This window comes from Microtus ochrogaster, unplaced genomic scaffold (genome assembly GCF_000317375.1).
Source record: "Microtus ochrogaster isolate Prairie Vole_2 unplaced genomic scaffold, MicOch1.0 UNK6, whole genome shotgun sequence".
NCBI classification, from domain to species: domain Eukaryota; kingdom Metazoa; phylum Chordata; class Mammalia; order Rodentia; family Cricetidae; genus Microtus; species Microtus ochrogaster.
Window position 1 is genome coordinate 11,161,686 of NW_004949104.1, and position 22,093 is coordinate 11,183,778.

Consider the following 22,093-nt stretch of genomic DNA (forward strand, 5'->3'; position numbering starts at 1 on the left):
CAACGATGTGGAAATTCCACAGCTCTAGCAGCACCTGACAGGGTCAGACTCCAGCTAATCTCTCACAGGACTTAACAGTTTCATTTTCCATCTCAATAATTACTTTTGCTGGGACGATGCCTTTTATCCCAGCTCTCTAGAGGCAGACGCAGGCAGATCTCTGAGTCTGAGGCCAGCCTGGAACTCTACCAATGAGATCTCCTCAGCAAACTCTTCACATTTATTGAGCATTCTTGTTCCCGCATCTGTCCACTCCCTACTGGTATCTTTTTATGAGTGATTACATAATCTGGGATGAGTCATTTAGTTACAAATACCTTCTTTCAGTTTGGAGCTTAGGTTTATGTCATTTTATTATTTACATGCATGCTCATGGAAGGATTCTCTTGTCTGTGTGTGCAGGCACACGAGAGTGTTGGGGAAACATACGTGCATATGTGTGTGTGGAGGCCGTAGGTTGACGCTGATGTCTTCCCAGATGTAGCTCCACTTAGACACTGAGGCAGGTCGTTCACTTGAATCCCAGCTAGCTAGCTCTAGGGCTTCTCTGACTTTGTTCTGCAGGAGCCGGGATTGCTGGCAAGCCCCAGTTGGCCACCTGACTGTGCATGAGTGCGGTGTATCCCCCCCCCCCCCACTGTGGCCTCGGCTGCTGAGCAGCCTCCTCAGCCCTTTGCACACTCTAGTTTGATATTTTCATTTTGTCATGGATACATTGTCTATTTATTTTAAATATAATTTATTTATTCATAATAGCAGCCAGTTAGGGTTACTATTGTGATAAACACCATGAACAAATGCAGCTTGGGAAGGAGATGGTCTATTTGGCTTACACTTCCACATCATAGTGCATCGTTGAAGGAAGACAGGGCAGGAACCTGGAGGCAGGAGCTCATGCAGAGGTCATGGAGGAGTTCTACTTACTGGCTTACTCCCCGTGGCTTGCTCAGCCTGCTTTCTTATAGAACCCAGGACCAGCAGCCCTGGAACAGCACTGCTTCTCCATAAATCACTAATTAAGAAAAAGAAAATACCCCATCGGCTTGCCTGCGGCCTGATCGAATAGAAGCATTTTCTTTTCTTTTTTTTTTAAATATTTATTTATTATGTATACAATATTCTGTTTGTGTGTCTGCCTGCAGGCCAGAAGAGGGCATCAGATCTCATTTCAGATGGTTGTGAGCCACCATGTGGTTGCTGGGAATTGAACTCAGGACCTTTGGAAGAGCAGGCAATGCTCTTAACCGCTGAGCCATCTCTCCAGCCCTAGAAGCATTTTCTTAAATGAAGTTCCCTCCTCTGATATGGACATGTGCCAGCACAGTCCAGCACACTCTTACATTTACTTTGTGTCTAAGGAGAGCACATGTGTCATGGCACAGATGTGGAAATGTGTGTGAAAATATGGGTGTGAGTGTGAGAGTGCCAAGACACGTGCAGAGGTCAAAGGACATTGAAGGAATTGGTTCTCTCCATCTGTCCGGTGAGTCCTAGGGATCAAATCCAGGCCATCAGGTCAGCAGGCTTTACCAGCTGAGCCATCTTACCAACACAATTTTATATTTAAGAAGTTTCTTTTAGCAGGGCGGTGGTGGCACATGCATTTAATCCCAGCACTCTAGAGGCAGAAGCAGGCAGGTCTCTGTGAGTTCAAGGCCAGCCTGGTCTGCAGAAGCTAGTTCCAGGACAGGCTCCAAAGCCACAGAGAAACCCTGTTTCGAAAAACCAAAAAAAAAAAAAAAAAAGAAGTTTCTTTTAGCAGGGCGGTGGTGGCACATGCATTTAATCCCAGCACTCTAGAGGCAGAAGCAGGCAGGTCTCTGTGAGTTCAAGGCCAGCCTGGTCTGCAGAGTGAGTTTCAGGACAGCCAGGGCTACATAGAGAGACCCTGTGTTGAAAAACCAAAATTTAGATAAAAATAAAAGAACTTTTTTCACTTTTATTTTTATGCCCATGATTGTTTGCATTCTAAGTGGTGTACCATGTTCATGCAGTGCCTACAAAGGCCAGAAGAGGGCAGCAGATGCCCTAGGACTGGCGTCACAGGACTTTGTGAGTTGGCAGTCCCTGGGGGTGCTGCCTATCAAACCCAGATCCTCTGGAAGAGCAGCCAGTGCTCTGAACCACTGAGTCATCTCTCTAGTTGCTGTCCCCACCACTGTACATTTTTTGAAACAGGGTCTCACTGTGTAACCTGTGTTGACCTCAAATGCCGGAAGCAAAAACCTGTATTTTGAGATCTGTATTTTGTTTACAGCCATCTTAAGCTCACAAGATAAGTAAAATGTTCACCTCTATCCCCTCTGCAGGGTAAATTCCGGGCCTAGGAATCAACCTGGTATCTCCTAGTGAGACCTTCAGGACCCAAGCTTTAGAAGTAATTAGCACCTCCTTTGTTAGTTAATATCTCTTTCTCTCAGCCAGAGACCTTCCAGACCTGAATTCCAGCAGACCTGACACCCTCCCCTCTCCCTTGCCCTTTGCTGTGTAACAGCTTGTAAGGAATAGTAAAATTCGCGGCTTGATCAGAAAGCCTGTTTTGCTGTCGTTTTCTCGAGTCTCTTGTCCCTTCCACTCTTCTCCCTCCTCCAGGTTTATCAGGGACCCCCGTTCGTATCCCGCTGGCCAGATACTCAAACTCGTGATCTTCTTTCCTGCCTCACCCTCTCAATTGCTGAGATTGCAGGCATGCCCATGACAATAAAGTCTCTATCACAAAAAATAAAAAATAAAAATAAAACAAAACTCTCTTATGAACTTGAAATAATCAAAATTTTGTTTATTTAAAATGTTAAAGTTTTACTTTTCATGTTTAAACCTTTAATTTACATGAATTGGTTTTCTGTGCATTAGGGGTCTAATTTCACTTTTTTTTGTTTTTGTTTTTTGAGACAGGGTTTCTCTGTGAAGCCCTGGCTGTCCTGGAACTCTCTCTGTAAACTAGGCTGGCCTTGAACTCTGCCTCTGGAGTGCTGGGATTAAAGGCAGGTGCCACCACTGCCCAGTCAATTTCACTTCTTTTCCCAGTGTTTACCTGACTTCACAGCAGTTTGTCAAAGAGCATCTCCTCCCACCTCCCCAAAGGCAACACGTCCTTTGACAAACCAGATTTATGTATGTGCTGGCCGGTTTTATGTCAATTCCCTGTTGCAGACTTTCTCTATACATCTGTCTTCGTTAGAAATAGTTTGGTCATCACATTCTGGTAGCTAATCAGGCTTCTGTTTTCCGTAGGTTTGAATATTTTATTAGAAAATGGGGGGGGGTGTTGCAGCTCATCTGCTCTTTGCCCTTTTATCAGGGTACAATTTGTAAAAGGCTCAGGTTTCAGATTGAGCCCGTTCCCAGCAACCACAACCCTCTGTAAAGGACAAATTGTAGTACAAAAATGGAACCTTTACAATCCAGCAAGCGTTGGAGATTATGTTAAATGTGGAGTACTGCGGGTCAAGCCCATGTTACAGATGAGGACAGCCCAGTTCTCAGTGCCATTATGGCTCTGTGTGGTTGGTGGTTACTTCAGCCTAGCCCTTCTCCCTGCTCCTTTAAGACCATGCCCTCGATCTCTCCATTTGCTTTCCATTGCTGATTCTCTATCGCCTGTTATTTGATTCTATGAAGAAACACAGACTTGGAGAAGGATGTGACATAGCCTTGGTCACACCGTGGGTCCATCGTCAAGGTCCCTGCGCCTCCCTCGTTCCTGCCCTTCTCCAGTCCCACGACTACCCAGACTGACTACACTGACAACCTGGCAAGCTCTCCTGAGCCTTCTGTTGTCAGGGATTGGGCCGTAGCTCAGCATCCACCGCCGCCTGCACTAGGGGGCGCTAGGGACCACTAAGGGGCGCGCGGAGCTGCCAACCACTCAGCTCACCCTCCCGGTGCCCCGCCCCCTCCGGCTGCGGCTCCGCCCCTACCGGCGCCCCGCCCCGTCCGGCGCGGCCTCGCTTTCTCCGTTTTTCAGGCGCCCAGGACCCCCCAGCCCACGGGCTCGCCAGCTCTTCGCTCTGACCATGGGCCCTGCCGATCGACCCTCGCTGAGATCGCCACCGTCGCCGCCACCTCCTCCATCGCCGCCGTCGCCGCTGCTACTGCTGCTGCCCCTACTGCCTCTGTGGTTGGGCCTGGCGGGGCCCGGGGCCGCGGCGGATGGCAGCGAGCCGGCCGCCCGGGCGGGACGGGGCGGAGCCCGCGCCGTGCGAGTAGACGTGAAGCTGCCGCGGCAAGACGCCCTGGTTTTGGAGGGCGTCAGGATAGGTCCTGAAGCTGGTCCCGAGCCGCTGCTGGGCGGTCGCTTGCTGCTGGTGAGCGCAACCCTGCCAAAACATGCCGTGACCCTCGCGTAAGACCCTGCTCCCCAGTATCTGTCTTCCTTCTGAAGCAAGCCCTAAACAGCCCAGAGCCGCTCTCCGGCATTCAGGGTTTCACAGACCTGAGATCCACATACCCCTTCCAAAATCATTTCCACACCCCGACCTTGTATCCTCTGTGGGAGACCCCAGCTGCTTCTTCTACACCCTTTGCCTCCCTTTTCTCATGGCTCCTCACACAGATGGATGTCGTGGATGCTGAACAAGAGATACCTGTAGACAGCTGGATTGCAGTGGCGTATGTGGGCAAAGAGCAGGCTGCCCAGTTCCACCAGGACAATCAGGGCAGTGGCCGGAAGGCATATCCCAAGGCCCTGGTCCAGCAGGTGCAAAGGGTTTTTGGAGGGAAGTGGAGAAAGGGAATGCTTTCAGAACATCTTCTAGAGCCAGGCCTATGAGGAGCCTTCCAGAGAAGGCCTGGCCTTGGGTCAGTAGACTCCAGTGTGATGGGGAGGTGGGAGGGGGCGGAAGATTTCCTTGGGAAAGAGCACCTGTTCTCAGAATATGTGACGGGAGTCAGCGAGGGTGGGGAAGCTGCTTTGCCAGGATTAGGGCAAATGATGAGGCTTTCTGGATCCTACAGTAGTGGAAGTTTCACACACACACTTGAAAATGTGCAAATTTCTTAAAGTCAAGGATATTTCTTATGTAACTATGGTATCTGAAGTTGGGAAAGTTAACATCGCTAAAATATTGTAATCTCTGCCTCATAATTAAATATTGCCTCAGTCCACAACCATCACGTGTTACCTTTGGCTGTCATAGCTCTTCCGGTTTAGCTTTTGCTTACCTTGAGGGAGCTCAGCCTAGTCTCTCCAGTGGTCAGGCTCCTGAGAACCGGGGCCACTGGGAAGGCAGGTGTGGCAGCCTCTCACCTTCTCGCTTCCTTTACAGATGCGCCGTGCCCTCTTCCTGGGAGCCTCGGCCCTGCTTCTCCTCATCCTAAACCATAGTGTGGTCCGAGAGGTAAACCGGAGTAGACTGTGAGGGTGAGCAGGTGAGGGGACCGGGGACCGCAGCCTGCTGACCCCCCTGTCCCCTGCAGTTGGACATCTCCCAGCTTCTGCTCAGGCCAGTAATTGTCCTCCATTACTCTGCCAATGTCACCAAGCTGCTGGAGGCACTTCTGCAGTGAGTTGGGTTTGTTTGGGGTGGTTTGCTGCCCGAGTGCTGTGGGTCTCTGACTCTCCTCCAGTGGGCCTGACCCATTAGCCTGTAAACTACTGTCTGGTTCAGAACCGGGGAGATGGGGAGGAGGAGGCACGGCCTGGGAAAGGAGTTGCCCTATGGGCAGAGAGGGACTAGCCCAGCATGAGGAAGCTGCAAGCCTGGTTGTCAGGCTGTTCCTTGGCCTGGCTGGGTGAGAACCTGGGAAAACAGCCAGGAAAGGCCTGAGGGCCAAACCAGAAGGCCGATGGCAACAATACCCTGGGCATCCACTGCAGAGCCAGGTAGATTCATCTCCTGTCTGCCCTCCCACCCCACCCCATCCCATGATTCTTCCTCCCAGGAGGACCCAGGCTACTGCTGAGATCACCAGTAGAGAGTCCCTGTCTGCCAACATCGAGTGGAAGCTGACATTGTGGACTACCTGTGGCCTCTCCAAGGACAGCTATGGCGGCTGGCAGGACCTGGTGTGCCTGGGAGGTGGTCAGGCCCAGGAGCAGGTAGGTAGCTGCTGCTGTCGTGTGTGCCCCCCCCCCCCCAGCAGCCTTCACAGATCTCTCACTCTTCCCATTTATTTTTCCACTGGGGAAAGCACCCAGGCCACGTACACGCTAAGCAAGTGTTCTGCTGCAGAGTTCACCCCCGCTGCTTCTTTATTTCTAGTCTTCTTTCTACGTTCTGGCTACCTTATGTTGTTTACCAGCTCCTATACATACCCTCACTTCCTGTCTCAGGACCTTGGCCCTGATTGGCCTTTGGTGTTCATTCCCCTTTTTTCTGTCCACATGAGTCCTTGCCTAATGGCACTTCCGCAGCTCAGCCCACCTCACTGCTCTGGACTGTCTGTCCCCTCCATTGCTCTGCTCGTAGTCTTGCTCCGTCTGCTCAGTCATAGCTGGGCTTGGCCAGGCTTTCTCAGCATTTTTAGATCCAACCCAGTATGTTGGAGAGAGTGGCTTAGTGTCCACGTTTCCCAGTGTTTAGCTTCCAGGGGTTCAATCCACAACATTTCTTGAACCCCAGTCTGTATAAGTTGGGGAGAGGAAGATGTACTCTTTCTTAGTGTATGATAAGGGCCACACTGAGCAGTTTGAAGTCAGACAGGTTAAAACCCTGGCTCCTGAACCTTAGCTGAGCAACCACAGGCCAGTGTTTTCCTGTTCCTCACATTCTCCCTTCCCCTGGGGTGGACTACACAGACCTCTGGGAAAGGGCCCAGGTGGCCTGGAGGTGAGAATGTGCAGTGTTTAGGACAGGCTGGCAGGGACAGAAGACAGATTTCAACAGCTGCGAACATACTGCCAGCCAAGTTGGGGTGGACGTGGCAGATGAGATGTCCAAACGATAGCTGGGCAGGCATCTCAAGTAGCTGTCCTGATGGACATGGATGCCAAGCCCGGCCCCAGGTCCAGCTGCCACCCTGAGCCAGGAATGAAAAGCTGTCCTGAAGAGCAGCACCCTGCTGTCCTAGTGGAGGGGCCCTGCCCTGCTCTCCCTACCTCGGGCTTCCAGCCTGGCTGCCTCAGTGCAATTTCAGAGCGGCTCTGGCTGGGGAGCAGAAAGATACAGTCATTGTGTAGGACAACAGTGAACCCTTCTGGGTCATAGCCAGAGCACCTGGGCCCAACCGAGGGTGTTAGGAAGAGCAATCACAGGGAAGCACTGACTGTTAGGACATCCCGCCCTGTAATCCGTGACAAAGACCAAGAGCTACTGAGAAAGCCGGGAGTTTTGAAGTGTCTTTATTGGTCATAGCACATTTAATCTGCGTGAGCCGGTGCACCTGTGTGCGGGTGCCCACGTGGCTTGCACAGAGACTGAGGCTAGCTACAGTGTGACTTGTCGGACTTCCTTCTCCACCAGTGAAAGGGCCTGGAGGACTACCCAGGGCAGCAGCAAGGAAGCCCTTGGTTAATGGGTGTTAGGAGGGCGGGGCGGGGCGGGGCGAACAGTCACCCTGAGGGGCGGGGGAGCTCCTGGAGCAATAGGCCAAAGTTGTTAAAAGGACAAGGGCAAGTAAAAGCAATTTTCAAGATAGGGGAAATGTGTCAGGGCATGAACAAGGCAAGGGACAAGGGAGAAGACAGTGAAGGAGGCATGGCGTTGTTGGATTGCCGCTGAAGTCCATGATCTGGGGGTGGGGCCTGTGTGCTGTCAATTGAGAGAGAAATGATCGCAGCATAGAGGTACACCTGTTCCTGCTGCTTCTGCAGTTTCAGGGGTGAACATCAGCTTAGATGAAGGCAAGTGGGGACGGTAGGGACAGACCAGGAGGAAATCTATGCTGGCAACAGAATAGCAAGGCACTAAGGACAGATGTGGCTCTCCATGCATCTGGGGCAGATCCTGAGGAGTGCATAGGTAGGTGAGATGGAGCCTGAAGAGACAGAGGCCCTCAGTGCATGTCCCCTGCTTTGTCACCAGTGTTCCTGGGGGTGGCTATTCCTGGGGGAAACGTGTAGAGCAGCCCAGAGGCCCTGACATCCTTCTCCCTCCCCAGAAGCCCCTGCAGCAGCTATGGAATGCCATCTTGCTTGTGGCCATGCTCTTGTGCACAGGCCTTGTGGTTCAGGCCCAGCGGCAGGCATCAAGACAAAACCAGCAGGATCCTGGAGGCCAGGTGGGAGCCAGATTGTAGAAGCCCTCATGCCCACAGCCCTTGGGCCTGCAAGACTGTGGCCATCCTTTTCCCACAGGGGGATTTGTTCAAACGCCGTGTGGTTCGGAGACTAGCATCCCTCAAGACCCGGCGCTGCCGGCTGAGCAGAGCAGCACACAGCCTTCCAGAGCCTGGCACGGAGACTTGTGCTGTGTGTCTAGACAACTTCTGTAACAAGCAGGTTAGTGCCTAGGCAAAGTCAACCACCAGTTGACCTGTGGCATCCCTGATCCTGCTCCCAAGACCCTCAACCCTCCAACCAGGACCTTCTTCCAGTCCTCATCATGGCTACTAAGAGCATACCCGGGGAAGACCCAGGAGTGCTCAATGCATAGCCCAGGTGAAGGGCACAGTTCTGGCCGTCATCTAGAGCCTGTGCTCCTCCCCCACCCTGTAGTGGCTCCGGGTACTGCCCTGCAAGCATGAGTTCCACCGAGACTGCGTGGACCCCTGGCTGATGCTACAGCAGACCTGCCCACTGTGCAAGTTCAATGTCCTGGGTGAGCATCAGGGGCAGGGGGGACTCCTGGGCTAACCCCCAAGCCCCATCTGATCCTTCTCTCTCTGTTCTTACTTCTACCCTTCAGGGAACCACTACTCAGATGACTAACTGCCCAAGTGGAGCGTCTGCACTTTGGGATGGACTCTTCCCAGCCTCCACTACAGGATAGTGGGTTGGACAGACCAGCTAGCCCTGTGGGCAAAGTCAAGGCCTCACTGTACCCATGATGGGTAGGAGGGACTCACAGCCCCGGGCTGAAGACACAGAGCCAGGACCCAACAGGCAAGGAGAAATATTAAAGCCCTTCTCTGCAACCCTGGGATATTTGTGTCTGCCCTTATAGGCAGCTCCCAGGACTCTGGGGAAAGAAAACATGGCCACTACATCTGTCTCCAGCTTCTAGGGCGTCTGTGATTGAATTTTATGCTATTTATTGGGGGATAGATTGAGGGAAAAGATTTGTGGCCATGGGACCCACTGGCATGACCCCATCTTTGAGGCTATTGCCTAGTCAAATCAAAGGTGTAACGTTCAAATGAGCCTCCTCCACTACCTGCTGCCTGTCCAGCCGGATGACTCCAGTCTGGCGGATCAGAGGCCTTAGAAACCATCTAGTGCTCTATTTCTTGGTTGAGCTAAATGTCACTGACCAGGATACTTGAAGCCACAGAATATATGAGGTGCATCTGCCAAGGGCGTCATTTAAAAAAACATTTGGGTAGGGAAGTTTTAATAGTAAAATAAACATGGAATATATTTTAACATAAGACATAAAATCTGTGCAGATGTTTTAAGATGTTAAGCAATAGATGGGTATGTGATGGCATATGCAGTAATCCCAGAAACCTGAAGGTAGAGGCAGGAGGATTAAGAGTTCAAGGCCAGTGGGCCTCTCAGTGGTGCACCCCTTTATTCCTAGTACTGGGGAGGCAGAGGCAGGCAGATGAATCTCCGTGAGTTCAAGGCCAGCCTGGTCTACAGAGTGAGTTCCAAGACAACAAAGGATACACAGAGAAACCCTGTCTCAAAAAAATTAAATAAATAAAATAAAAACAAAAATAAATAAGTAAATAAATAAATTAGAAACAAAACAAAAAGTTCAAGGCCGAACTGGGCTACTAAGAAAACCAGAGGATCATGAGTTCAAAATCAACCTCGGCTATACAGTGAGTTTGATATCAGCCTGGGCTCCTGCCAAAAACAACCAAACAAAATAGCAGTCACCAGTCACCTTGGCTTCTCTTGCTTGGAGCAGGGAGAACTCTTACAGTCCTCAAAGCTTCGCACCCTTCTGCTGCATGAACACGCCTTGTGTAATCTTTAGGACCCTGACTCTAAGAAGTTTATGTTACATGACCTTCAGGTGAGACCTTCAGGCGAGGGCACTGGTAGAGCACAAGGTCCGGAATCCAGTTCCCAACACTAACAGGAACGAGAAAATGAGAAAAGCTTCTGGTCAGCACGCGTCCAAGGAAAGCAGGAGCAAGTCAGAGACCGAGGGGAATCCGTGTGGGAGACACATTCTCTGCTGTGCACGCTCTCTCAACAGGGTCTAGATGTACCCTTTGCTGTCCTGAAGCTTGCTTGCTATGTAGACCAGGCTGGCCTCAAACTCAGAGATCCGCCTGCCTCTGCCTCCTGAGTGCTGGGATTACAGGCAAGCACCACCACACTTGGCTCTGCTGCCTTCTTCAAGATGGGTGGTGCAAATAAGAGGCCAGGCAAGAGCAGCATGGCTATGGGGACCTCAGCTCCACAGCCTAAGCCTAAGGATCAAGCTCTGCCCCAGCCAGAGCTTGTAAGGACTCTTCCGCAGAGCCATCTAAAGGAGACACAAACAACCTGGACTTCTGGACTTTTTGCTTGTTTCTTGTTGTTCTCTTGTCTGTCTGTCTGTCTGTCTGTCTGTCTGTCTGTCTGTCTGAGTCAGGTCCTCCCTATATAGCATTAACTAGCCTCAAACTCTCAGTCCTCCTGTTTGGGAAGGGTCTGGCTTACCAACTGGTAGAAGTGGGAGCTAAGAAATGGATGTTGAGTCAGCGGAGGCCTGGAACGCACAGCATAACGGCCTCTCCCCAGTATAGTGGCTCAGAGCATCCAGTCTCCTCCAGACACCCTGGGCTGTTAGAGTCAAGAGACCTGACAATGCCAGCTTACTGCGCATGCGGCTCCCATTGACCCTTCACTGCAAACTAAGGCAGTCGACCTGACGGCCTCCCCACCACAAAATAAATAATGCCGCCCAGAATGCTTGGAGAGTGACCTGAGAAGTCCTGTGACTTGAGGCAGGCTGATGAGCCCGCTCTAGAGAAATGACCACTGTGTCATAGGATGGTTGGTCCAGCCTTGCTCAGGCTTGTGTCATCCTGAGCTCATCAAACCATGGTTGGCTAAGGTGTCCAAAGGCCTGGTCTTCCCTTTGGTGGTTTGTGAGGCTCTGACCTCTCAGTTGTCCCTAAAGGCAGTGAGCTCCTTGGTGAGCTGCAGAGCCAACCAAGGTGGAAGGTGACGGCACTGCTGTTCCCTGCCTCCCTTGATGGGCCAGAGGCAAAGTCCTGGTGTCTGGTTCCTTGTTCCAGATGTGCCCATACATCCCGAGCCCTACCCTGAGTGCTGCTTAGTGACCCCTCTGCATACTCTCCCCACAGTGCCCATCAGGATGGAGACAAAAAGTTCACACTCAATGGCAGGCCTCTATGGGCCAGTGACCTGCCTGGTGGGATCACAGAGGCCTTTGTCCAACAAGGAGGAAAGGTCTGTTCCCCCCAGCTCAGCCACGCTGAGGCCAAGATCACTGTGGGCAGATGGCTGGGGCTTTTATTCCATGGGGGTTGCTAGCCGCCTGCCCTCCAGCCCTACCCCTGCTTCAGGTTAGGTGGGTCGTCCCTGGGGTTGGTATGTAGAGCCAGCCTGACCTCGGTTCGGTGAGAGTTTCCTCCTGAGCCTGGCCAGGGCTCGGATGGGGTTCTGGGTGCAAGTGGCTGAGTGGGTTCTGTCCTCCAAAGAGGACTTGCTGGGCCAGTTGCAGGGCTGCCTAGAGGGGGATGCTCGGGACCCTCCTGGGTGGGTCCTGCCTGTGCTGCTCGTCCTGCTGCCAGGAGACTGCCGTCTGCCCATGGGCCTGAGGGAGGACCGGAACACAATTCTCTGTGATCAAGGGACCCCACCGCTTATCTGCCCCACCTCAAGGAAAGCCTACTCACCCTGGAGATGTATTCTGTGCTTGGGCTGGGGGTACCTCTCCCTGGGTGTCCTTGTAGGGAGGGGACCAGAGCTGGCCCTGTGGGATCATCTGCAAAGAAGGTCAAGCTTAGAAGGGCCCAGGAGTCCCTCCCTGCACTAGTGTCCAAAGATGGATGGGGAGGCAGAATCCCCAACCAAACCCTCAAGTTCCCTTCACTAAGAGATGGGGTTTGCAAAACCATCCAAGGGCCTCCTCATCTGCAAACCCGTGGGCAGGCAATGCATACTGACTGTTGAAGTAAAGGAGGGAGGGGCTGTAGTGGGATGTGAGCTGGAAGGCTATGTCTTCCACAGCCTCATACCTTTTGACATACGGAAGAAGTTTTTCAAATGTGGCCTAAAGCCACGTGCCACGAGGTAGGCAGTCTTGAGTCCTGCCTGGTAAGGACCCCTTCCTGTAGTGATATTTCATTTGCATTTTAATAAATAAAGCTGCCTGAAGATTAGAGAGTAAAACAGCCCCACTGGTCAGCCTGACACACACCTTTAGTCTCATTCTGAGATTCCTGGAGGCAGGATCGCCATTTCATCTTGAGGTAGAGGTAAGAGCCAGTAGCTGACTGTTTGGCTTTTCTGACCTTCAGGTTGAACTCCAATTATCTGGAGTCCCTGGGTTTTTATTAATCATGCTATACCTTCCAAATACCCAACTCCCCTCAAAGGCTCACTTTGAGGCTTCCCTGTTGGGCCACTTCTCGGATTTTGGTCAGCATTGATTGGAGCCGCCTGTTCTCTTCCTGTAGGATCTGGATACGGATACCATTGGCTTGCAGTTGCCTCTCCATGTCATGGGTGACATTGCCGGAGTCTGCAAAGACATATTTGGGGCCTTACATCACTGGACCTGCCTCTTGTGTCCAGTTGCACAGGGCAGAGGGTGGGGAGGGGTAGCACCCAGGCATCCTGTCACATAGTCCTTCAGAGGCTTTTGTTCCCTTCCTGTTGCCTGTGAAAGGTGATGTTACATTTTAGAATTTGAGAGCAGGGTGAGTTCTACAACTTGGAGGTTTGGATCTTGTTCAGGACCACTTGTCATTGACCTGTTAGAGTACTATAGGCTGTGCAAAGGTCCACTGGGATTTGAGTCCCAGGAAGTCATCATATATGTTCTTCCTTAACTGTGTGTGGTAGATGAATGACAGCTTCCAGTCCTATACACCTGAGCAGTTGCTGTCCATGCTAGAGCCCAGTTTCTTGGTTTATGAGAAGGTTGTTGGACTGGAGAGAAGGCTCAGTGAAGAGTGCTAGCTATTTTTCCAGAGGACCGGGGTTCAATCCCCAGCACCCACATAGTAGCTCACAGCCCCCTAATTCCAGTTCAGAGGATCTACCCTGTCTTCCGCCTTCAGGCACCAGTACATTGATACATAAATACATACATACATACACACATACATACATACATACATACATACATACATAGTCAAAATAGCCATACAGAAAAAATGTAAAAAAAAACCCAAACATTTGTAGGGCTAGTGAGATGGCTCAGCAGGCAAGGAAAGATCAAAACCAAGCCTGACCACCTGAGTGTGGTCCCTGAACCCCTGGACCCATATGGCAAAATAAGAGAACCAACTTCTACATCTGTCTTCTGACCACACTTGTGCCACGGCAGGTACACACACACACACACACACACACACACACACACACACACACACACTAAAGGTGCAAAAAAAGTTTTTAACAAGAAAGTCCAGGGCTGGAGAGATGGCTCAGAGGTTAAGAGCATTGCCTACTCTTCCAAAGGTCCTGAGTTCAATTCCCAGCAACCACATGGTGGCTCACAACCATCTATAATGAGGTCTGGTGCCCTCTTCTGGCCTGCAGGGATACAGACAGAATATTATATACATATTAAATAAATAAATATTAAAAAAAAAAGAAAGTCCAGGTAAGCCCATGAGGCAGTTGTGGGCAGCAAGGGTTTGACGTGTAGCGCTCAGGAGTGATGACTCACTGACAGCTGAGCCACAGTGGACGCACCCATCCCAGGGCCTGAGAAGTCTAGGAGAGCTGGTGGGAGAGCAGAGATTGCCTGGCAGGATCCTGTACCAGTGTAGATGCCCTATGCTCAAGAGACTGAACAGCTGGGGATATGTCCTAGCAAGATGGTCCTATGCTGTATGACACCAGGAAAGGCAACCTGGGGAAGCTGAGCCAGGACTGGCATGTGCTGTGGAGGACATGTGCTAAGGGAAGACATGCCTCAGTTCCACTAGGGCAGCTGTTCTCAGCCTGTGGGTTGTGACTCCTCTGGAAGCCAAATGACCCTTTCACAGGAGCTGCATAGAGATCTCCTTCATATTCACGTTATAATTCATTACAGTAGGATTGCAGTTATGAAGTAGCATTATATGGCTGGGGTCAGCACAGCATGAGGAACTGTATTAAAGGGTCACAGCATCAGGAAGGCTGAGAACACTGCACTAGGGTGAGAGGTACAGTCACTTTGCCGTTGTCTCCATAGAGGAGTGAACAACACAGAACACCTGTGGATCATGGCGTCTCTAGAACCACAGCTCACCTCCTGCCCCCAGTCTCCTCTTGCTGAGGGTGAGAACAGTACCCGATCACATCCAGGCAAGCCTATGCCCAACCAGGCCCCACCCTGCCCTCAGCAGTACCCTAGGCCCCTACTTTGGATCTGGGCCTCTGTGGGCTGGTGCAGGTCTGGGAAGGCCACCAGCAGTCGCTCCCGCTCCTTTAGTTCCTCTAGCTCCCGTTGCAGCTCCGAGACGGTCAGCTGCAGGTCTGTAGTTACCTGCTCCAGCTCCTGTTTCTCCCGCTGCAGGCTCTGCAGTAGTTCCTGGGGCAAAGAAGAGCTTAGCCCTGGCTCAAAGCTCTCTTGGGGACACACAGGTCCAGGGATACACAACAGGTTAGAGGCTCCTCGGAAAAGAGAACTGCCCTCTCTCTCTCACCCTACCCCACTGCACCTGCTGTGCCTGTAGCTGGCACTGTCCCTGTTCCCTGTCGCTCTGGAGGCTCTGCAGCTGCTCCTCCAACTCAGTTCGCTGGGCCTCAGCCTCATCCAGACTTCCCCGCAGCTCTTCCCGCTCCTGGTCCAGACTGTCCAGCTGCTGGAGCAGAGTCCTCTGCTTGGCCTGCAGGGACTGAATGGAAATGAATAGGCAGGGCAGATAAAAGGACCCTGGGGCCCAACTAGCCATCTGGGACTAAGGAAGCTGCGGTGCGGTGTCTGTGACCCTGACCCTCTGTGCTATGTTTGGATGCAGAGATCAGCGCACAGATGCTCAACTGCAGAAGGAAGGCAGCAGGCAGATGCACATTTGATCGGGACAACACCAAGACCCACTGTTGAGAAAGCAGCTGGATGACCCCTTCTTTCCACTCATTCAAAAAGGATTCTGGGAAACAAGTTTTGTTTCTTTTCATCAAGTCTCCAGTGTCATATTTTCCTGTGTCACTGAATATCACTCCCCCCCACCAAACAAACAAACAAATGAACAAAACAGCTGGGCAGTGATGGCGCACACCTTTAATTCCAGCACTTGGGAGGCAGAGGCAGGCGGATCTCTGAGTTTGAGGGCAGCCGGGTCTACAAAGTGAGCCAGGACAGCCAGGGCTACCCAGAGAAACCCTGTCTTGAACCCCTCCGCCAAAACAAAAGAAACCCAAATATCCTGGCACACACTGAATATAAAGAGAGAGACCTGGCTCTACCTCTCGGTAGTTAGTTGTATGCCCTGAGGAAACTTGTTTAACCTCACTACGCTTCAGTTTCTCCATTCATAAAATAGGGAACAACAGTATCCACCTCCTCCCATTGTGGCAGGGAATAGGGATAAGAGGGCTGCAGAGCCTGAAGCCCTCACCTCCTGATGACGGACCATGCTGTCGACTCGGGCCTTCTCTTTGTCCAGCTCTGTGCTGGCCCAGCGGATCTGCTGCCCAGCCCCATCCAGCCGCCCTGCCAGCAGCTGCACTTGCTCCTCCAGCTGCTGCACTTGCTTCTCAGCTGCTGCCCTCCGCTCACCCTCCTCCTCCAGCTGCTGCGTCTTTGCCACTGCAGGATTGAGAGAGCAGGTACACAGGGGGCAGGGGAAGGGAGCTCTGGGTGAGTCTCTGACTGGGACTAAGCAGAGGTCACAGATCACAGTACGGGGCTCTGGACCACATGAGGCGGGTCTGGACTACAGAAGGCACTTTCTGCCCCCTGAAATTGAGACTCCAGCCTGGACCATCACCATCAGCCTAGAGTCAGAACCATTCTCCTGTGGCTCCCACTCTCCGCCCTAGAAGCTTTGGATGGAAACAGAGGTACACGTGCAGTTATACAAAGAGTTGGAGATGTGGATGGGGTCACACAAAGGGGCTTCTTACCCATGGCCTGCATGGACTTCTGCTGCTGCTTCAGGTCTCCCTCCAGATTGGTCACCTTTGCCTTTAGGTCACACGTTTCTGTGGCAGCCAAGAGAAAGGCCTTTCAGTGGATCACTTGGGCCTGTGGCCTGTAAGCCCAGTGAACCCTGTAGAGTAGAGGCAACCATCCAGTGTGCAAGGGCTGCTTGAGTTGCCAAGGTGGGGCTGGGGTAATCCTAGGAGGCCTTGGGCCCTGGTATGCTCCATTGGCTGCTGGACCCAGTGATCGGCGTGGAGGCAGTGGAGAGGCTCAGAAAGCAGTGACTTCTTGCCCTAAGCCCTCAGTTGGTAACAGTGGACAGCAGTACCTTGTGTCTGTCCAAGAGCTTTTGCCAAAGCCAAGAGGCTGCTCTGTTGAGGCAGAGGTGCTGGGGATAGGGGGAGCTCCCTGCAGGTACTTTTATTGAGTGACCATTATTGAGTGAATGTTAGATGAACATCCCAGCCCTCTCCCCTTCTGAGGCGACAAGCCTGAGGCTCAGGTGCTACGCAAGCCTCCAGGTATCCCCTGCTCACAGGGTGGCCAATGGATGTCTACACCCTTCTTGCCGCCTTTCTTTCCTAGGTCTCTTCCATGCATTCTACTGGGATTTGCCCTGCTCTCTGACGGGGAGGAGGGATGATTGTCCTAAGGTTATGGCAGTATCTGGCCTCTGGGCAGTAACCTGCGATTAGCTGTTGCCTGTCACGCTCGCACTCGGCCAGGCTCCGCTCAGCCTCCTCTGTCTGCCGCTGCCATTCTCCTCTCTCCTGCTGCAGAGCCTGCTCCAGTTTGCCCACTTGCTTCCGTAGCCCGTCCTTCTGGCCCTCAGCCTCTTCCAGCTGGGCCCTGAGGGGCCCGATAAGTTGGGTGAGGGCTCCCACATGCTTATTGAGACGAGTCAGGTCTTTACTCTGTTCTGCTGCCCAGTGGCCCATGGTGGCAGCTGGCAGTGGTTTGCGCCCCATGCTGTCCTGCACCAGCTTCTGGAACTGGCCCAAGGATGAAGGCAAGTTCTGGCTCTGACACAGGCCGATGACCACCTTGCCCACCTCCCACAAGCTGCCCTGGACACTGGTGCAAGCATCACAGGGCACCAAGGCTGTCTCGATGGTCTGGGAGTGGACGCTCTTGGTTTTCTCGGTGGTCCCAGCTGGACCCCGCAAGGAGACTCTGACAGGGATGCTCTGCAGCCCTTGGCAGATCAAGGGCAAGCCTGGCACTGGGGAAGGAGGCTTGATGAACTTGGCAGTCATGCATTCGGGGCTCCTGGATGGTTCACCCTTAGCTGTGGGCTTGCCGATGGGAATCTCCCCTTGGTTTGCTCTTTTCTGGGGTCAGGAAAAGAAAGGGAAGGCAGGTGAGAGAGATGGACATGGGAGGTAACCAGTCCGCTGGAGATGTTCATGACAGCCTTGCCCTGTGATCAGACCTTCAGATGTTAAGTGACACCCACAAAAATCACAGAGAACCTTCTCCCTTTTCTCTCTGACTCAACCCAGCCCTGGCCTCTTTTCTGCTCTCCCTGCTCTAATCCCAGGCTTTGCATGATTAAATATGCATGGAACTGGGAGGGTAATGGTGGCAGTTACAGCCAATTCTTTTTTTAAAAATGATTTATTTGTTATGTTTACAGTATTCTGTCTGCATATATTCCTGCAGGCCAGAAGAAGGCATCAGATCTCATTACAGATGGTTGTGAGCCACCATGTGGTTGCTGGGCATTGAACTCAGGACCTCTGGAAGAGCTGCCAGTGCTCTTAACCTCTGAGCCACCTCTCCAGACTTCCCGGGCTCTTGCTTGCTCTCTGCCACTGTAACCACTCTGTTTTAGACTCCTCTCCCTTCCTCACAGGGCGACTGTGAGGATTAAAGGATAACCTGCTAGAAAACCTGCTGTGCAGATGAGCAAACTGAGGTTCAGTGTGGAAACAGCAAAGCCAGGGAGCCAGACTTGACCCCAAGGTCTGCTTTCTTCATTGCCAAGGCCATGGGACTTGAATGGGGGGCTCTAGAGTTTGAGTGCCCCAGCTGGGCAGTGGAGAGCCAGCAGAGGACCAGCGGGTGCAGTGGCGTGGTAAGAAGCTAGAATAGGAACAGTATGTGAGGGAGACCACAGTTAGGGGCTGAGATGACCCACCTGGGGCACTGCCTGCTGGTACAGCATGCCCAGCCTCAGCAGGTTGTTCCAGAAGCGCCGCACTGTGAGCCCCACAGACATGCATGGCCCTGCAACTCGGGCAGGAGGCATCATCTGATCCAGACTGAGGTTTTCCAGGTAGCTGGCACAGCTCTGAAGCAGCAGCAGGAGCCTGTGGGCAGAGTTGCTGGGTGGCCTGGGGCCAATGCTGGTCTAATAAAGTCTTCATACAACGAGGGCGGGAGAGCTTTGAGCTCTGGGGATTGACTTGGACATCAAGGACCTAGAGAGAGTCCATGTGAGCATCATGCTCAAACCAGGGGCCACCTCCAAGCTGGTGCCCTCTTGTGGCTTGCTGGATGGAAGTACCTTCTGCTTCATGGTTCCCCACCTGACTAAGGAGCTGAAGAAAGGCAGCCTGGCTCAGAAAGTCCTGGCTAAGTAGTGCCTCACTTTTACAAATGAAACCCCTAAATAGCAAGAACATCCCAAAGTCACAGGGTAAGCGGGGCAGGGCAAGGGCATGTATGCATTTTCATGGTTCCAGTCAGAGCTGCCTCTTCCAGGCTGAGCAACCTCTATGACAACTGAGATGGGGTGCAGACAGCTAACCTCCAAGTTCAAGTTTAGTCAAGCTAATGCTAGGGAAAGGGGGTGTTGGAAAGTGTGCCTAGGCATGGCCAAGACTTACCTTAAAGATAGAATTGTATGTTTGCAACACACAGCTGGAAGGTAAGTGAACTTATCTTGTTACAGGAGGTAGGGGTAGCAGGAGGCCCCGAGGTCTTGAGGAGGAGGTAGCTACTGCCTCCAGGCCCACCCTCTGGGCCATGTGGATAATAACACTGGGGAACTAGGACCCAGCAGGGAATTTAGCTGATCAGTCTGTGTTCTCAGACAGCCACTTGTGGTGGGGGATGCTGTGATACATGTAGCCTTAGCCATGGTCCCATCATTGACATGTCCTGAGCATCTTAAAATGTCACACTGTTGGCTAGAGGCCACAGCCTTCACTCTAGGGTTCCCAAGCTAAGCTTAGATTCAGTTGTCTCTGGCAGGAGTTACTTTTATACCCAGGAGTCACTTATACACAAAGGAAGCTAGTACTAACTCAGAAGTAAACAATGCTTAGCTGGCGTGTGAGGGTCGGGAGGTATGTCAGCAACAGCTTTACAGGAAAGGGGTGAGTGATCGGGCCCTGGTAGGTAAAGGGGTGTTCTGTCAGAGCAGGAAGGGATTGGCAGGGCTGGCTTCACTGCCTGCCCTGGGAAAGGAAGTGCTCTGCACTCACAGCAGTCCAGCCCTGCGGAGGTGCAAGCACTGCTTTCACACTCAGACCTCCTCCAGGCCTCTCAGGAGTACCCTGCCTTCTGGATCCAGGCAGGTCCCTCCTCAGTGATTCTGATGCCCATTGGTCCCTGCAGTTTTACTGCATGGGCAGTTTTTGAGTGGTTCCCAGGAGGAAATTTTAATGACAGTGTAGAGGTGGTGGGGTGACAGAAGAGCAACTGGCTTTTGCCTAGCAGGGCCAAGGGTGGGAAAAACATCCCCCACCCCGTTTCTCGCCTTGAGAAGCACAGAGGGAACACAGTCCACAAAACTCCAGAAGCTGGGATGAAAATGCTAAGCAGCAGCTATAGTGTTCCTGCCACACAGAAACCTGAGGGGATAGCAGGCAGTGCCCTGGTATTATGGGGACCAACAGCAGAGGGCAGAGTGGGGATAAAGACAGAACTTCCTGAGGTAGACAGGATAGGGCAGCAGAGTACAGCACAGAATAAAAGGTGGTGTTGCAGAAGTCGGGGCTGTGGTTGCATATGTCTTTAATCTCAGCATTCAGGAGGCAAAGGCAAGCAGATCTCTGTGAGTTGGAGACCAGCCTGGTCTACAGCGCTAGTTCCAGGCAGGTAGGGCTGTTACTGTGTCTTGAAACCTGTCTTGAAAAACAAAACGAAACAAAACAAAAAAACCAGAAAGAAAAAAGAAACAAAGGGTCTTGAGTTGTGGCCGGACCTGTATATTCACTTCACAGTTGATGGGTTGAAAGGGCTCCTGCAGCTGCTACAAAGGGGCAGGTTTTGGCATCTTTAGATGTCCAGATTTGATCCAGGCCTCACCTGTCAATGACCAGCTCCAGCAGCACAGCATGGGACAACTGCGTGAACTCAGGGTCACCTGGCACGTGGTCATAGTGCTCCAGAAGGGCCACCATGTCAAGGTCACAGGCCACACGGTCAGGGAACTTCCAGGATGGGAAGCGCACAGGCCCAGCGCGGGAGAACACATCCACAATGGTGCCCTGTAGGTCCGTGAGGTCCTTGCGCAGGCTGTCCATGCAGGCCTGGCCGCCTAGCAGGTGTGCCATCCCCACAACTCCTGGTGCTGAAAGAGGAACCAGGGTCAGCCAAAGTGATGTCGCTATTGCCAGGAGAACCTTATAAACCCCCTGGCCTGTCTGTGTGTTCCAAATCCAAAATCCACCTCTGATTTTAGGGAGAAATCCTGAGTGACAGGCCTTTTAGACCCTGGCTCTCTGCATGTCTTAGCCAGCCTCATCTAGCCTCACTTCTACCTACCCAGTCCCATGGTGACCCTGCCTCCAGAGAATCTGTGTGCCCCAGGCCCCTTTGCTGTATAGGAATGAGTCTTCTACCTGAAGGGAACAGAGGAAGCCCCGAGTAAGTGGAGTACTGAATGAATGGATGCTATTGATATGCACAGACTATCAAGGACTCCAGAGTCTCCCTTGCGGCACTAAGCACGGATGTTGACAGTATATTCAGACTATTCCCACCATAGCTTTCTCCCCATGCATGTTTACAGCCTGAGTATTGCCCCCTACTGAGACTATACCTACCTAGCTAAACTTGTCTCCTATGTCCACTGGTAGACCATAAACCCAGTCTCCCTGTGTATTTATAATGACCTTGCCCCCCTGCCCAGCCCTCTATAGAAATGTGGAGCTTCTGAGATGCTGTGGTCTCTCTATCCCAACCCCAGCTTTGCTTTGTGTCTGTCCTGGCATCACACTGTCGCTGCTCCCGGGCAGGTCCAAGTCTGGAGCCATGCTACATGTGACACAGCCCAAACACATCATAGCTTCAGCACGACAGGGAATGCTAGGATCACTGCACCCCTGCACTGAACATGTGGACTGTGCCCTTTGAGCTCATCACTGTATGACCTGGTCACCAAGCCTGAGACCTGGGCCCGAAAGTGCTGGGAAACTCAGAGGCCCAAGGTGGTGCTGGGGTCTGAGGTAGACTCTGGATTTCCCGGAGGACTAGTTCTTACCTCTCACAGATGTTTGCCCATGAAGCTGGAGTGAATGACTATGTCTATCTCTCGCACTAGGCTCTGAGGTCTGGGGCTTGTGCAGATGCCTGGCTTTCTGGCTCCTGGCTTCCTGGTTCAGGTGCAGGGCTGGCCGCAAGCGGCCCTCCCATCCCTGGGAATGGATGCACAAGAGAGTGAGTGAGTGAGCACACAGTCAGGAGAGATTCCTGGGAGATTGGGTGGGAGCTACCTGCAAGAAGAAGAGTCCAGTCTGGAGGAACGGGAAGTGGTGTAGGAGGTCCTTCTTTCTATGTGTTGCTTGTATTGGTTAATGAATAAAGAAACTGCCTTGGTCTGATAGGGG

At 52.3% G+C, this 22,093-nt stretch overlaps 2 protein-coding genes across 3 annotated transcripts; one reads left to right on the forward strand and one right to left on the reverse strand.

The window, feature by feature from the left end:
• Positions 1 to 3,897: 3,897 nt before the first annotated feature.
• Rnf215 (ring finger protein 215) lies at positions 3,898 to 9,023 on the forward strand. Of its 2 annotated transcripts, XM_005366130.2 has the most exons (9): positions 3,902 to 4,307; positions 4,556 to 4,699; positions 5,268 to 5,339; positions 5,419 to 5,504; positions 5,884 to 6,040; positions 8,041 to 8,160; positions 8,237 to 8,380; positions 8,597 to 8,699; positions 8,787 to 9,023. In XM_005366130.2, exons 1-9 carry the CDS (start codon positions 4,017 to 4,019, stop codon positions 8,807 to 8,809), a joined length of 1,140 nt encoding a protein of 379 aa, XP_005366187.1. In that variant the 5' UTR covers positions 3,902 to 4,016; the 3' UTR covers positions 8,810 to 9,023. The 2 variants fall into 2 exon arrangements, with proteins under 2 accessions (XP_026644511.1, XP_005366187.1); XM_026788710.1 differs by lacking the exon at positions 5,884 to 6,040 and having other exon boundaries at positions 3,898 to 4,307; positions 8,041 to 8,380.
• Positions 9,024 to 10,067: 1,044 nt separating this feature from the next.
• Positions 10,068 to 21,820, reverse strand: Ccdc157 (coiled-coil domain containing 157). The gene is made up of 11 exons (XM_026788709.1): positions 21,748 to 21,820; positions 20,571 to 20,835; positions 18,454 to 18,625; positions 16,999 to 17,644; positions 16,295 to 16,372; positions 15,787 to 15,977; positions 14,887 to 15,063; positions 14,588 to 14,756; positions 12,613 to 12,752; positions 11,905 to 11,993; positions 10,068 to 11,822 (listed from the first exon to the last, which is right to left on the reverse strand). Exons 2-11 carry the CDS (start codon positions 20,816 to 20,818, stop codon positions 11,573 to 11,575), a joined length of 2,160 nt encoding a protein of 719 aa, XP_026644510.1. The 5' UTR covers positions 20,819 to 20,835; positions 21,748 to 21,820; the 3' UTR covers positions 10,068 to 11,572.
• Positions 21,821 to 22,093: the final 273 nt, after the last annotated feature.

What these genes read in the sequence shown, in the direction of transcription:
- Rnf215 (XM_005366130.2), top strand. Translation starts at nt 4,017, where the DNA reads ATGGGCCCTGCCGATCGACCCTCGCTGAGATCGCCACCGTCGCCGCCA. An exon ending in CTGCTGGAGGCACTTCTGCA is followed by an intron (nt 5,505 to 5,883) that starts GTGAGTTGGGTT and finishes TCTTCCTCCCAG; the next exon opens with GAGGACCCAGGCTACTGCTG. An exon ending in AGCAGGATCCTGGAGGCCAG is followed by an intron (nt 8,161 to 8,236) that starts GTGGGAGCCAGA and finishes CTTTTCCCACAG; the next exon opens with GGGGATTTGTTCAAACGCCG.
- Ccdc157 (XM_026788709.1), bottom strand. Translation starts at nt 20,818, where the DNA reads ATGGCACACCTGCTAGGCGGCCAGGCCTGCATGGACAGCCTGCGCAAG. An exon ending in ACCAGCAGGCAGTGCCCCAG is followed by an intron (nt 17,645 to 18,453) that starts GTGGGTCATCTC and finishes TCCTGACCCCAG; the next exon opens with AAAAGAGCAAACCAAGGGGA. An exon ending in GCCAGCTACAGGCACAGCAG is followed by an intron (nt 14,757 to 14,886) that starts GTGCAGTGGGGT and finishes TCTTTGCCCCAG; the next exon opens with GAACTACTGCAGAGCCTGCA.